This window comes from Neolamprologus multifasciatus, chromosome 2 (genome assembly GCF_963576455.1).
Source record: "Neolamprologus multifasciatus chromosome 2, fNeoMul1.2, whole genome shotgun sequence".
In the NCBI taxonomy this organism is placed as follows: Eukaryota; Metazoa; Chordata; class Actinopteri; order Cichliformes; family Cichlidae; genus Neolamprologus; species Neolamprologus multifasciatus.
This window is the reverse complement of record NC_140440.1, coordinates 8,956,116-8,971,971: the sequence shown is the minus strand read 5'-3', so window position 1 is coordinate 8,971,971 and position 15,856 is coordinate 8,956,116. Positions and strand designations below refer to the sequence as shown.

The window sequence follows — 15,856 nt, the reverse complement described above, 5'->3', positions numbered from 1 at the left end:
TCTTGTTAATAATTTCACCTCCTCACTACGTACGACTCTGGATACTGTAGCTCCAGTGAAAACTAAGGTCTCTAATCAGAAGTACCTGACCCCGTGGTATAATTCTCAAACACGTACCCTAAAGCAGATGACTCGTAATCTGGAGAGGAAATGGCGTGTCACAAATTTAGAGGATCATCATTTAGCCTGGAGAAATAGTTTGTTGCTTTATAAGAAAGCCCTCCGCAAAGCCAGAACAGCTTACTACTCATCACTGATTGAAGAAAATAAGAACAACCCCAGGTTTCTCTTCAGCACTGTAGCCAGGCTGACAAAAAGTCAGAGCTCTGTTGAGCCAACCATCCCTTTAACGTTAACTAGTGATGACTTCATGAACTTCTTCACAAATAAAATTTTTATCATTAGAGAAAAAATTACCAATAATCATCCCACAGATGTAATATTATCTACAGCTACTCTTAGTACCATTGATGTTAAGTTAGACTCTTTTTTTCCAATCGATCTTTCTGAGTTAACTTCAATAATTACTTCCTCCAAACCATCAACGTGTCTTTTAGACCCCATTCCTACAAAACTGCTCAAAGAAGTCCTGCCATTGATTAATTCTTCGATCTTATATATGATCAACCTATCTCTAATAATCGGCTATGTACCACAGGCCTTCAAGGTGGCTGCAGTTAAACCTTTACTCAAAAAGCCATCTCTAGACCCAGCAGTCTTAGCTAATTATAGGCCAATCTCCAACCTTCCTTTCATATCAAAAATCCTTGAAAGAGTAGTTGTCAAACAGCTAACAGATCATCTGCAGAGGAATGGTTTATTTGAAGAGTTTCAGTCAGGTTTCAGAGTTCATCACAGCACAGAAACAGCTTTATTGAAGGTTACAAATGATCTTCTTATGGCCTCTGACAGTGGACTCATCTCTGTGCTTGTCCTTCTTGACCTTAGTGCAGCATTCGATACTGTTGACCATAATATTCTATTAGAGCGATTAGAACATGCTGTAGGTATTACAGGTATTGCACTGCAGTGGTTTGTATCATATCTATCTAATAGACTCCAATTTGTGCATGTAAATGGAGAGTCCTCTTCACACACTGAGGTTAATTATGGAGTTCCACAGGGTTCGGTGCTAGGACCAATTCTGTTTACATTATACATGCTTCCCCTAGGCAGCATCATTAGAAGACATAGCATACATTTTCACTGCTATGCAGATGACACCCAGCTCTATCTGTCCATGAAGCCAGATAACACACACCAATTAGTTAAACTGCAGGAATGTCTTAAAGACATAAAGACTTGGATGGCCACTAACTTTCTGCTTCTTAACTCAGATAAAACTGAGGTCATTGTACTCGGCGCTGAAAAGCTTAGAAATATGGTATCTAACCAGATTCTTACTCTGGATGGCATTACCTTGGCCTCCAGTAACACTGTGAGGAACCTTGGAGTCATTTTTGACCAGGATATGTCCTTCAACGCACATATTAAACAAATATGTAAGACTGCGTTCTTCCATTTGCGCAACATCTCTAAAATTAGAAATATCCTGTCTCAGAGTGACGCTGAAAAACTAGTTCATGCATTTATTACTTCCAGGCTAGACTACTGCAATTCATTATTATCAGGATGTCCAAAAAACTCACTGAAAAGCCTTCAGTTAATCCAAAATGCTGCAGCAAGAGTACTGACAGGGACTAGAAGGAGAGAGCATATTTCTCCTGTTTTGGCTTCCCTTCATTGGCTTCCTGTTAAATCCAGAATTGAATTCAAAATCCTGCTCCTCACATACAAGGTCTTAAATAATCAGGCCCCATCTTATCTTAATGACCTTGTAGTACCATATCACCCTATTAGAGCACTTCGCTCCCGCTCTGCAGGCCTACTTGTTGTTCCTAGAGTATTTAAAAGTAGAATGGGAGGGAGAGCCTTCAGTTTTCAGGCCCCTCTTCTGTGGAACCAGCTTCCAGTTTGGATTCAGGAGACAGACACTATCTCTACTTTTAAGATTAGGCTTAAAACCTTCCTTTTTGCTAAAGCATATAGTTAGGGCTGGACCAGGTGACCCTGAATCCTCCCTTAGTTATACTGCAATAGATGTAGGCTGCCGGGGGATTCCCATGATGCATTGAGTTTTTCCTTTCCAGTCACCTTTCTCACTCACTATGTATTAACAGACCTCTCTGTATTGAATCGTATCTGTTATTAATCTCTGTCTCTCTTCCACAGCATGTCTTTATCCTGTCTTCCTTCTCTCACCCCAACCGGTCGCAGCAGATGGCCGCCCCTCCCTGAGCCTGGTTCTGCCGGAGGTTTCTTCCTGTTAAAAGGGAGTTTTTCCTTCCCACTGTCGCCAAAGTGCTTGCTCATAGGGGGTCATATGATTGTTGGGCTTTTCTCTGTATCTATGAAGCGCCTTGAGGCGACATTTGTTGTGATTTGGCGCTATATAAATAAAATTGAATTGAATTGAATTAATGAAACGCCTGTTCAAGCAGATTAATTACTACTATTCATATTAATTAATTACCACTACTCATCTTGCCAGGAGATCACCGTTGCATGTCTATTAACACACTATAAGACATGAGCATGCCAGTCAACCCAGAGATCCCTGGGATAAGAATCTGCCACAACCAGCGAACACTGACCTACACAGCTTGACCTGCCAAAACACTGAGGTAGCTGCTGTGATTATAAAACAGCCTAAACTCCACAGAGACTCGTTTTCGCATTAGCCCCCAAACAGGAAGAGGAAGGGGGAGTAGGCTATGTTTTATTACGATCGTCCAGATAACAGCAGACCCTTGTTTATGTATTTCTCACCTCACTAATCAAAGCCAAGAGGAAGAAAAATCCCTGCAAGGCCACAGGAACTTAAAAGCTATGAAACTTTGTAAGTATAACGAGTCACTTCATTCAGAACATATACATCCAGCCGCGTTTTTTGTTTTCTTGTTTAAACTTTTATTATATATTATCCTCTAGCTAGTAGTATAAACAGGCAGTCAATGGGTTACTGATTGTCCCTTTGAGCTAATTAGTAATGGTTGTGCTGTGTTTTTTGACCTTTAAGTGTCTACACCTGAGGCTAATTAGATTTCTTTTTATTTATAACTTTGGGACATGGAGTAGCCACAAGTGGACACAGTGATGCAACAGTTCTAGCTATAGCATCACCATGCCACCAGAGATACACTATGTGGACAAAAGTAATGGGCAACACCTCTTTAGCTGTTTGTACAAACAGTCTCAATTAGAGCCTGCTACTGAAACTTCTAAGTATTCCACAATAAACTACGAGTTATATTATTGCAAAGTGGAAGTGTTTAGGAACCACAGAAACTCAGCCATGAAGTGGAGTCCATGAAGTGAGCAGCTTCTGCAGGTGTTTTATGTGAGTGTCCTGGTATTTATAATAAACCGTGTAAACGGTCATGAATAAATTAATAACCAAAAAATCTTCAGATTACAGATTGTGGTTTATATCATCAAAAGGCGTCAAATAAGCTTAAAGATGCTCATTTATAATATCCCTTGTGTTAAAGCTTTTTTTTTCCTGTTGGTTTGATGCTCAGCAGAAAAGCATCAACAACCATGAGCTGAGTGGATAAAATATATCCACTCTGCTGAAGTAATGCAACAATGATCCAAGTACAGAGGTTTGAATAGTCTATTACTTTATGGTAGAAAACATATAGTGAAGACAGCGTAATTATCCAACGCTCTTTAATAGTCAGAGCACTCAATTAGTGGCACAGTGAGACAAGAGCAGCCATTCCGCCCCAACCACGGCCTCCATGCCTCATCTGTGATGTTATGATCTAAATAACTACATATTTTCTGTTGCTGAAGTACCAGAACTTCTGCTCTAAACTGCTATCATAGACAATCACCACATTTAATTCAGAAATTCCATTTTATTAAGGAAACATTCTGCCAGAGTAGTTTTCTTTGCTAAAACACATCAGTGTAAAGTACAGTTAAATAGCTGATGAAGCTTTCACAATGACACAAAACAGGGCAAAGCATCAGTTGTTTTCTTATCAATACAAGAATAGACTGCCTATTTCTTAAATACAGTGATATTTGCCAAAGGATCAAAATAAGTCATATGCATTTTCAGAATGACTCTAATAAAATATAGTTTTAATTGTCACTTTTTTTTTAAACTTTTACCTCTTGGTGTTCTATATTTACAAAAAAAAAAAGGTGTTAAATTAAACGTGAATATGAAAAAAATACAAAGACAGCCTGAAGTTATACACTGACAAGCTATTCATGAAGGGAAGAGAGATGGAAGTACATGCTATCAACTTTCACTGTGACTATGTTTACATGCGAGTGCTGGTCCTGAAAGGCCACTTCATCCAGATTAAGGTCTAAGGTCGTTATGAAAGAACTCTACTGTATTGCACTGTACTCAGCTGGAAAGTATCAGTGTCCGGATCAACTTCAATTCACAGAATCTCATTCAAAGCAAGACCCAGACTTGGGATTCTTCAGTAAAACCACAGACAACAATGAACAACTTCCATGTGAGGTTTTGGGAGCAGGAATAGGTTTCTATCATCTACATCTTTGAAAAATCCTTTTGGTTTTGATGCACCTCACCAATAATAATGCTGAGGCAGTAAATGACTTTGGGACGTATAAAATCCTCAAGTGGATTTTTTGTGTTCCTGCAGTGATCCAGTATATTTCATAGCCAAGGGCTCTCAAGATTATCTGGTTCACTGCAGAACTGTACAATAAGTAAGCTGTTAAGTGCTGAGTGTTACATGCGACTGCTAATGCACACTTTGGCTGTTGTGCACCACAGCAACAAACATAATCACCATCTTAATACAAACCAAAGAAACAACTTAATGTAACAGAAACTTCATCTAATTCACATCCATAACTTTAGGATACTGAATTCTACTACTACTGCTACTCAGCAACTTTTGAAAAGCAGACTTAACGACACGTTTTTCCCTGAGAGATTGTATCAGCTCACCCAAATTCCACAATGACACAACAGTACTTGGGCGAGGGAGAGGGGTGATGAATGGAAGAAAAGCCATTTCCTTACAAGCTGTTATTTTACGGAAAATGTGTTTCATATCTTTACTTTAATCAGCAAAGTGGGTGGCAGAGTGTTTAGTGGTAACTGTGGCCTACCCCAGCTTCCTCCTACAATTCAAAGAAATTTATATTAAGCTGACTGGTGATTCTAAGGATGCCTGAGAATGAGGGGAAGATAAAGATCTTGAAACATATGGGAAAAAGTGATGTATGAATGTATAATTAAATGTGGCCTGTAGTCTAAAGACTTTGAATATGACAGCAAGTTTTGATATTAGACAGCTTTGAATCAATGATAGAAAAAGGAGCAAACAATAAAATGGTTAAAATATTCAAGAATAACATCTTCTCGTCTTCAGTTTTGGTTAAAATGCTGTAAATCAGTCTAAAGAATGATTCCAAAACACTTACTAGGCCAGCAATCGGTGTTGGAAGTCTGTTGATTTTCTTCACCAGTCCAGGTCTAATTGAGCTCAGCAACCTGACAAAAGACGCATAAAAAAAAAGAAGAGTCGTGGCTTTAAAACTTCTTTTAATGACAAGTTGACTTCAATACTTCAAAGCATGCATTTCAAAGTTGAAATGTCGCTAGAGCAGAATGAAATAACTGCAGGCAAAATACATGAATAGGTTTAAACTGTGGGTGTCTCTACAGAGAAAAGAAAGGGGAATCTAAAGGGATAAAGAAACATTTCTAAAACTCCCCTGTGGCTTCTGGAACGTCTATAACGACGACGCATCCTAAAATCACAGTGGAGAATCGTTTCTGCTCCTTTCACCCACTGGGACCTGTTAACTAGTTCCAGTAAATGTTATATCACAGGGAAGCACACATGAGTAGGTTTGTCCTGGTGCTGTCGTCTCTCATCAGACCCACGCCGATGCAAAAACTTTTTGGCGGGAAGTGTACAGTACATTGCATTCCTCAAACTCTGCCCGCTTATCAGCCATGAACAAGCAGTTTCAGCATTCCCGCCTCTCTCTCCCTTCCTCTCTGTCTCCAGTTTCATCTTTTGTGCGTGTTTTCATCAGAGGAAGCGCTGTAATGATTCTCCTCTAAAAAGGAAAAATCCGCCCTTGGATACGAGGTATTAGATATCAACAGTCTTATGATGTTCATAGTATTTCAGCAGGTATTTTGAGATGAAGTGCTGTAATTTACCTTTTCAGTGAACTCTCTTTCCCTCAGCATGCCTCATGTACTCCTACGTTAAGTTGAAGATTTCCTGCTACACTGTATATTTCCCAGAATAATTCTGAACGATCCCAGGAGAAGGCAGTTCTTAATCCTACCTACATGCCAATATATTAAGATGTGTAGGTGGGGAGAATGAGTAATGGCATCAGAGAAGACAATATTTTCACTCTGAAAATTGCCTTGAATGTGAATGTTTGTCTGCTTTTTCGAAATGTAAGACTTTGTTTATAAACATGTTTTGGGGGAAATGGTTTTCAAATCCCATTTGTGGCTTTGATGGAATTATTCAAACTTATATGCTGGGAAAAGAGGCCCACTTGTGTCTCCTGAAAATTTCACTTTCAGCCATAACATGGTTGAACTGTGAGACGTGTCATCTATTATCAAAACAAAAGGCACAGTCAAAAGTAATCTAGACGCATAAACAAATAATCTTATGAGTGTGTACAGGGACATTTCCTAATTCTTTGAATATCAGGAAAATGAGGAAGCGGTTGGAGAGCATTTAAACTGTATGATTCAATCAGGTCTCTTCTCTACCTGAATTATATGTAAATGAATTACTTGACTGGTTGCGCAGTTTTGGGGCCAAGAGGATGTCACATGCTCCAGTAACCAAGGACTCACTATTTTGATCACAGCTCTTGCCAATGACCTCTATAAACGCACTGTTTCAATGATCCCCAGTCTGTAATCAATCTGCTACAGTGGCTACAGTCAATCTGTAGCCATTTACTGACAAGATTATCTCAGACATTGCACGACTTTCCATTTCTCCGACAGCATCTGTCACTTTATCTCAGGACTTAATAGGGAAATCTTATGATGCCATAGCAATACTTGCATTGCCACTTTTAATCCAGCACAAATGGCTAAATTAGTCTTTATTTACTTGGTTGTAATTTGCCCCCCTTTTGTCAGTCACTTAGAAAGCAATGTCAGGCTTTTATTTTTGAGACTTACAGTACTACTGCACGTCTAAATATTCCATGATTTCCTGGAAATCCCCAAACCAGTGGGCACACTAGTAAATTGGCTCTGATATCTGTATTCACAATAAAGACAGCACAAACACTGCGTTCGTGCAACACCGGCAGCAACTGGAACGTGGAAGAGGAAAGCGCAAGTGCATGTGAGTGCTTTCAGTCTCGTTTCAGCACCTCGACTCAATATGAGTGGGTATACCAGTTCAAGAGTCAAACTAGACGACAATTGAACCAGACGCCAGTCTTTCTGATCACTGGACCACACTTCAAAGTACTTGAAACAAAAACCTGCTTCACTGCTAATGTTCTTTCTATTCGCTTTAAATAGTGTGTGATTATTTTACGTTTACACTTCCTCTTCAAAATTCATTTAACCAACCAGAGCATTATGATACCGAAACAAATACAGTATTAAACCAAACAGCATATGTACAATTAAATTACAAAAACATTACAATGAATTGGTAAGATGACTAATCATTGAAAACTATTCAAGAATAATAAACGTACAAACCAGAGATGTGTAACATTCTGCTACTAGATTATAAGAAAAAAACAAAACAGCAACAATAACAAATATAGTCACAACTTACTCGCACAGTAGTATTCCATTCTCCAAACCTCCTCGGAAATCCTTCTCACCAAAACATCTTCCTGTCACAGCCTGCAGATGGGAGTAAAAGAATTGAGTTAGCAACATATAACATGTAAAGAGGGCTTCAGGTTAAAAGAAAAATTAAGAATGAAAAAAAAGTGCACCAAAAATTGTGTTTAGTAGCATTCACTGCTGAAAACCAAAAAGCAACACTTATCAGCACACCTTTTAAATCTTTCTTTGAACTGGATCGATTGTGTGGAGAGGTGCACAAAGACTTCTCGGACATATATCAACTCCCTCTCAAGTCAACAACGTTAAACGCTAACAAGCTTGACATAAGCTGCAGTCATCCCAGCCAAGTGGCTCTGGCAGGCTAATGTGGTGGGACAGGGGATTTATCGGGTAATAGTTGGTCAGACCCTCTGAGGAAAAAAAGCTGCCAGCTTGCATGTGAACAACTACTGTACATCACAAAACATGCATTTACTTGGACAAATATTGCACCAGATATGTTTGAATCTCAGATGTGACATTTCGTTTCCGTTACTGTGAGAAGTGATGGTTGTTCTTTACTGCAAGAGATTCTGGATTCTATTTTAAAGCTCTTAAGCTTTTTGAGCTACTTTTATGTGTAAAACTGGTCAATGACAAACACATACATGCATTTTGCACAGACAGACAAATAGACAGATAGATAAAATATAAGCAATCTTATAGATAATCTTATCTTTAGTGAAACTCCAGTGTTGAAATAATTACCTCCTCCTCCAAAAATCTGCTGTTGCAAGACTTTTAGGACCAAGCCTACTTAAAATCTATTTATTCCCACAAACGCTGGCAGACAGTTGGCGTAAAATGAGGAGACCTCTTTAGAATGCTCTTTTAAAAGCCAAAACAATTACAAGATTAAATTTCCTGAGAATTTCTTTCACATTTGTTTGCACAGCTGTGGGGAAAAGAAAAAGCGTGGAGATGTAGAGTATCTGGCCTGGCTGGATCTTTCTGTCAGCTTCTTGGCTAGTTTGGGAACCTGGACCTCTTACAAAAGAAATGGACTGCTGTGTGTCAATGAGTGGGCCGACAGTAGGCCTCATTTCTACGAGAGGCGTGATGTTTGGTGTTCAGGAGAGGCAGATAAAGAGATAAGCGGTGAAAGGAAAGTGGCAGAGAATTTTTCACTTTGCTGACATTTAGCTATTCACTGCCACTATTCCATACGGCAGCAGCACTTATGAACAGGCCATTGTGTGTCTGGTGTTGACAGCACAAAAGCAATGAGTGAAGCCTGAGTGTGAGGCCTAAAAGTCTGCCTTACAGTGCAAACAGATGGTTCACAAACCCACACTGTAACGGACCTGCTCTGCACAAAGAACTAATATTTCTTGAATTAAACATGAATCGGACAAAGGTCTATTCTAGGAGTTAAAAGTTTTTTTCTAAAACATGTGTTGTGCCTAGACACTCTTTACAGACATACAATGCAGGGTAGGGATGCATAAGATGCAGGATTATGTGCCAGGAGACCAAAATTTGGACCTTGGTTTTACTTTTCTCCCCCACTCACTGTTTGATGTCGTTTTTACTCGCAGGTTAGGATTAGTCACTAACATCTACTTGGTAAGGTTTAGAAAAAAATGACAACATGTTCCTTTAAAAGTGTAATTCCTCTTGTGTAAGTTGTGTAAGTGAGACACAGGGAAACTCAATCTTAAACTTAATCTGCAAGCAGGGAATAGAGCCAGTTTGTTATATTTTATTTGATTAACCTGCACAATAGCTGATGTGCAATATGCAGACTTGTATTTGCATTATTTTTCTAGCAAATACCTAACAAATAAAAAAAATTGTGGGAAAATGGCACCCCACAATAGTGTTCATGAGTTGGATCTCGTTATCTTTAAACTTAATTTGCACTGCTGTATAGTTTATGGACATACAGACAAAAAGAGCAACCAGTGTGCATCTGTGTGTTTATGCACCAGTGTGCATAGATGTGTCTAGGACCACACTGTGTCATAATGACATGCCCGCACACATGCACACTGCGATAACAATCCCATAAATGGTCTTGCAGTTGGAAACAAGATACAACATGTTATAGAATGAGGTTCTGTGATCCTCCTACGTGCATTTTGTTCCCTCTATAGACAGCCAGGCTAGCTATTTCTCCCTGTAATCTGTTATAAAATTTACAGAGTGTTTAGAATGGTCACATCTAACTCAGGAATAAATCAAATAATTCCCCAAATGTTAATTGGTTTAGTCAAGCAGACGACTATCGATGTACAACATCTTCTTCATTGACTGCCAGCAGTAGTTGGAGTCACTTTGATTCAGGGTAAAGATACCTTGCCAGAAAATTGTCTTGGCTCTTCGTGCTCATGCTTAACTTAAACAGTAAGATTAAATCGATTCCAAAACCACACCAAATATTTTATAACACAAAAGATTATTTTGTGAGAGATTTTACAACTAGAGGACAGCTAAATGATCCCACTATTAGCTAATGGCATTTTCATCCTTTATACAGTTGAGAATGAAATTTCCAGGTCTTACAATACTTTGTATACTGTAGTGTTGTGCATGAGAGATTATCCTTCCCAGGGGATTAGCGTTTCTGAATAGCAATCCCAGGTTACAGCACATTAAAAATAGCATTCCCTGGTTTGGTTCAAGACAGCAACATTTCATGGTCAGTGGACTAGACAGACAAAAACAACACAGGCCATTATTTTTTAAAATAAAATTTTTAAAAAAAACTTTCTATGCTGACTTATAATGTCCTTACAGGTGGTATTTTAGGATTTCAGTGGAATACACATAAACTATCATAATTTCATGAAAAAAAGAAACAATGAAAAAAATGTTTAGAACTGTACGTGAATATTAAGCTTTTTTGCCAAATCCAATAAATCCCATATTTCATTTTATTGGCCTTCAGTAGGTCAAAAATCCTCGGTAGAAACCAGTGTCTCCAAGGGTAAATCAATTAATATATTGCCTTTTGGGATTCATGCACATTAATATCAATTACATGTTTGACTTCTGGCTACAGAAAGTTCTGACCTGTAGAAAATGTAAAGGATTTGGTATCCTCATTATCCTGCTTTTCAGTTTGGCAGTGTCTGCACACAAGCCAAGGACTTTGATTCATGCACATCTGTGGCTCTAATAAGTGCCATTGTTAGAAGACACTCCTAACTCCTCTGTGACCCAAGGGAATTCTTAGTTTGACTATACCATTTGAGCAAAATACAAAATCAAATGGACATATTAGGTAAAATACTTGTTGATAATGGGCATACCAGTGGTGACATTAAAAATAAAAAATCATTATTTATAATAAGGGGCTAGCTACCTGCGTGGCCTTGCATCTCTGTTGCATCAGCTATTAAAATATTATTACCTGCAGGTTAATTATAAAGACACAGAAATCTACAAAAGATCATTTCAAGTGGGCAATAAAGATTTCAACAAAAACATTTCTCACAGCAGCTATAATGGAAATACTAATACCACAAAAACTATTTCCTGATCACAAAAACAAATATTCCAATGAGAACATTTCGAATTTAAAAGCTGTCAACGCAAAGATAAAGAATTTACAGCTTTGTAAAGAGCTGGAAGCTTCTGGATATGAATGTGTTTTCTAACCCCTTCAGGGTCATATGAGGGTATTCAATTAAAAAGAGGAATGTGTTGCCTTTGTTGTTTTCAGTGGAATGTCGCCCACATTGTTTCACACACAATCGAACGTTGTTGATTGGCTTTACTTTCCTTCTTTTCGCTTCCTTTTCCTTCAGAAGCCCTTCATGTGTCCAGACCAAACTAATTCTCATGGATTCATGTCTAGAGCACCCATTACTATTATTCTTACATCAACAAATAAAAGAAATCCCCGTTGGTTTGGAAATGCATGAATGAAGCTTGCAGAGTCAAACTTTTGCCAAATCAAGTATCCCTGAGGGAGCATTGGTGCGTGTGAATCTATTTTTTTACTTTGATGAAACGATTTCTGAAAACGAATACCCAATAAAAGGTCTAGCATGGAAACTCCCAGGAGACTTTGCTTTCATGTTCTGAGAGATAAAACATGTGAAGTTAGGATTAACTGTGGAGGAGACTCCTATCTGACGGTGGACCACAATTTCAAAACAATTTACTAAAAAAATATCGCCAAGAAAAATGAAAAACTAGGAACAGCAGTCATAACAACAGCTATATAAAAGAGCCTTCCATCAAATCATTGAGTCTAAGACTATCAGTGTTGGCTCCCTGTCTGAACCAGATTACTGCAATCCTTCCACTGTGACTGTCATCCAATGAAAACAAAGCCATTGCAGTAATCTCAGAGGCCTTGCTTTGGACCACTACCTGTCCCAAATTATCCAGTAATAGCTCAAGGTTTACAGAGAAGCTGTTTTTTGTGACTTGTAAAAGTAAAATATTACTTACATCAGGACCCTTGGGCAAAGTGTTATCGGCCTGTTAAAGAGCTGAAAGCTGCTAGCTCAGGGGCTGGTGAACATAAACAGAGACATGTGCTTCCAACCCACAGACTGCTTTATAACCACATGCCTCCTTTGTAGTCAAACACATTCTGCTTCACAGTATGTTGCCTTAAGTGTGTTGCATAATCCTGGTGGAATCCAACACTATGTGTTCAGGTCCAAGAACACATGTAAATACGTCTTCTGGCCTAGGGCCGATAATCTTGTTAATTCAACTGGGCAAGAATCTATCCTAATCTGTAAATGCTTCTGATTAACAGAACAAAGGCAAGAGTATGTGACCTAGCAATTCACTAAGAAGTGCGGGAGGAACAGAAAGAAACAATAATGCTGCTGCGTGATTTGTGAAGTTTAGTGTCTTTTCAAAGCAAGCGACACAATAAAACCACTCAATGTGTTCAGTACTGGAGAATCTAAATCAACTTTCCAGTTCAAGACAAAACACCATCTTGGCACAGAAATGGAGCGTAAACTGCCAAGTTTTTAGTATCATAAAAAGATAAAATCTTGCTTTTGGCTTTTTTGAAAATAAAGGACTTGATAAAAAAAAGGGAGATTTCCAAAGACAATAAATAAATAAATATATTAAAAAGGAGTGAAATTACGAACAAATGACTGTTCATAAGAGGAGACTGTCTGGCCGGGGGTACCCCGACTTATGGAGCCTCAACAAGTTCACCCAAATTTAAGGAGTGGTATCTGACTATGATTAGTCATCCAGACCTTTTCAGTGCCTGCCGCCACTGCCACCATCACAGGGATCCTTCATTGTGACTACAGAGCCTTCGCTCTGTGCACAGTGTGCTGGCGTTTGTATAAATGGGAGAAATAAAAGGAACTGGGAAGTTGATCTGGGGTCGGGGTTGATCTGAGCAAGCTAGGTTAATTTCTTTTGCTTATGTCAAATGAGATGAGTCAGCATTTGTGTATTTTTTTTGTGCACTGTTTATCCAATGGAGCACAATATGTGAGTTTTTTTTAATTGTGAAAATTATGTTGAATTTTTTCCTCTGAACTTCATACTTTCAAACAAAAAACAAAATATGTCTTTAGCATTGAGCCAACAGTTAGCTAACAGTTGGAACATCTTTTATCCCACATAAAAGACATTTTGGACTAGCTTCTAATACAAGAGATTATAACTACATAAAGTATTATCTAGAAAAACCATCTGTTGTATTTAAGAGTCACATAAAACTTGAACTTCAAAGTATGGAAAGAAAATCTATTTATCAACATATCATTAGGGATTTGCTAGAAACCATCATTTTTCAGTGTAAGAATGAGCTCCAAATCCTGTAACAAAGTAATTTCCAGTTAGCAAACTGAGGTGCTTAAGGTATTTGGGGCCCATGTGAATCTGGAAAACGGAATAGCGTGTCCATCTTTGAGCTCCATGCCTAATCTTTAGCATGCATCATGAGGTTTCTATGAGTTGGCAGAGGTTTTATAAGATTTGGGATAATATTGGATCTTGCCTCTGAAGTTGACACGGCAGCTCCCCATTAAATCACAACAATCATCAGCACATCCAGCCTTTCTCCATGTTAGACTGATCTGGAGACAGCATCACCAGATCCAGTTTGCAGAGCAAAAACAGCCAGAGGGATGATCAAACAAGCATGTTCGCACAATCTAGCCCTAAATGCCAGTGACTAACAACGGTTTATCAACCGACACAAACACAGAGACCCCTATTGGACAACACATCAAAAAGCATTCAGTTACCCAGGCTTCTACAAACCCATCAGTATATGTATTTGATGTCAGCATGTGTTTACAGGATGCAAACACCAAAGTTTTTTTTCTTCTTTTTGGCAGGAGTTAAGACAAATGGCTTTGAGGAAGCGGCTAAAGTTTTTAAGTCAATTGAGCAAAGTTGGAACGGCAGTAGTGCTGCTGCCCAGCCTGGAGACAATGAACAAAAGAGTATTATGAAACAGGTATTAAGCAAGCAATGACAGTTAATAGAAACTAATTGGCATGTTATTATAGGAAATAGTAGAATCAGCACTGGCGTGCAACAGTCCAATCACAGAGCAGGAATGCTCAGTTTATCTGATAGATGAGTGAGTTTTATAGAGAAAAACGTGTGAAAGACTGCCCTGAAAAATGCAATAAAGACTGCTGTCAGAAGGAAAGCATTTAGGTACAAAACATCACTTAATTTTAAAACTCAAAGATAAAACAGAAAAAAATATGTGTGGGACAGCATGTTATGCAAGACCTTTGTACCACACGCCGTAGGCAGCAGCAATGAATTATGTTGATTTATAGTCATGCAGAGCACAATAAAGAGGGAAAGGAAGGAATAAATAAAGTGTGCAGTTCAAGACAAGGAAAGGAAAAAACAGACTAGTTAAACAGAATAGTTTCAAAAGTGGTAGGAATCACCAGACACACCACAATATAATGTCACAATACAGCATCCATAATATGGCATAAAAACCTTTTGCTGAGTTATCACCTTTTTTCAAATTCTGTCCTTAAAAGTTAAACTTTGTCAGTATTGTTTGTATCCAATAAGAAAGTCATATCACTTCAGTTATTTATTTATTTATTTATTTATTTTTTGCTTCAAAATTATATTGCTAAGAATACCAACACTGGCACTAAAACTTGTCATAAATATTGTTATAAGATAGAGTTTATAAACGCAAGGAGGTTGCGGTCCTATTTTTACTCATGCGAATGTGCCTTTAGTTTGGTCTGAATTGGAAGGTAGCTTTGTCAAGCTAAGTGTGTACACTGTTGGATGCTTTTTCAGTTGAGTCAATTCAATTTCAGATTTATTTATCAAAATATCAATACCCTGAATTGGATAAGTGGAAGAGGATGGATGGACGGATGGATGGGTGGAAATATTAAATATTTGGTGTCCCTGTATGGATTAATATTTTCCAACCCCAACCCCCACCCCCCACCCCACCAGTATGCAATAGATTTCCTTTTAAAACACAAACAATCTCAGCAGTACTGTCACATTTCAGTCCAAAGAGCACAAATGTTTCCAGGCACATGGTGGATCCTGTGAGAGTCATCTGGCGTGGGAAACCTACAAAACCCATGCTTAGTCATGTACTGCTCCTACTCAGCAAGACACACTGGTTTTCTCTGAGAAGAAGTTTCATCACATTAACATGTTAGACTGGAGCTGTCAACTGACACTCGAAGAGCAATCGTGGTCCAGATAAATATTTAACTACAAATCTAGTAGGGGTGGGGAAAAAAAATGATACTGTGTAGTATCGTGATATTTTGTTTGCTAATAATGTATCGATACAGGGACAGCAGAAATCGATAATTTGTTACAAAAAAGTTTTTTGTGCTCTGACTTCAGAGCATGTTGATCCTTTTTCTGAGCAAGAATCCTGACATTCCTTCACTGTCCAAATGTGTTTAACGTTTTTTTGGCAGCAATAAACATGACAGTTTACTTATTTTCATTTAAGACATGTTTTATTTTAATTAAGTTTAAAACTTTTTTAATGTA

General features: G+C 38.3%; 1 protein-coding gene across 5 annotated transcripts in view; it reads right to left on the bottom strand.

The window, feature by feature from the left end:
• The window catches only part of LOC146523947 (LIM and calponin homology domains-containing protein 1-like), a 98,854-nt gene that overhangs the window by 57,448 nt on the left and 25,550 nt on the right, over positions 1-15,856 (bottom strand). For all 5 annotated transcript variants that reach the window (XM_085178137.1, XM_085178146.1, XM_085178157.1 and 2 more), the window contains exons 2-3: positions 7,848-7,918; positions 5,482-5,551 (exon numbers count right to left, since the gene is read on the bottom strand). In XM_085178137.1, the coding sequence (XP_085034263.1) occupies positions 5,482-5,551; positions 7,848-7,918 (141 nt within the window). The remainder of the gene's footprint in view (positions 1-5,481; positions 5,552-7,847; positions 7,919-15,856) is intronic.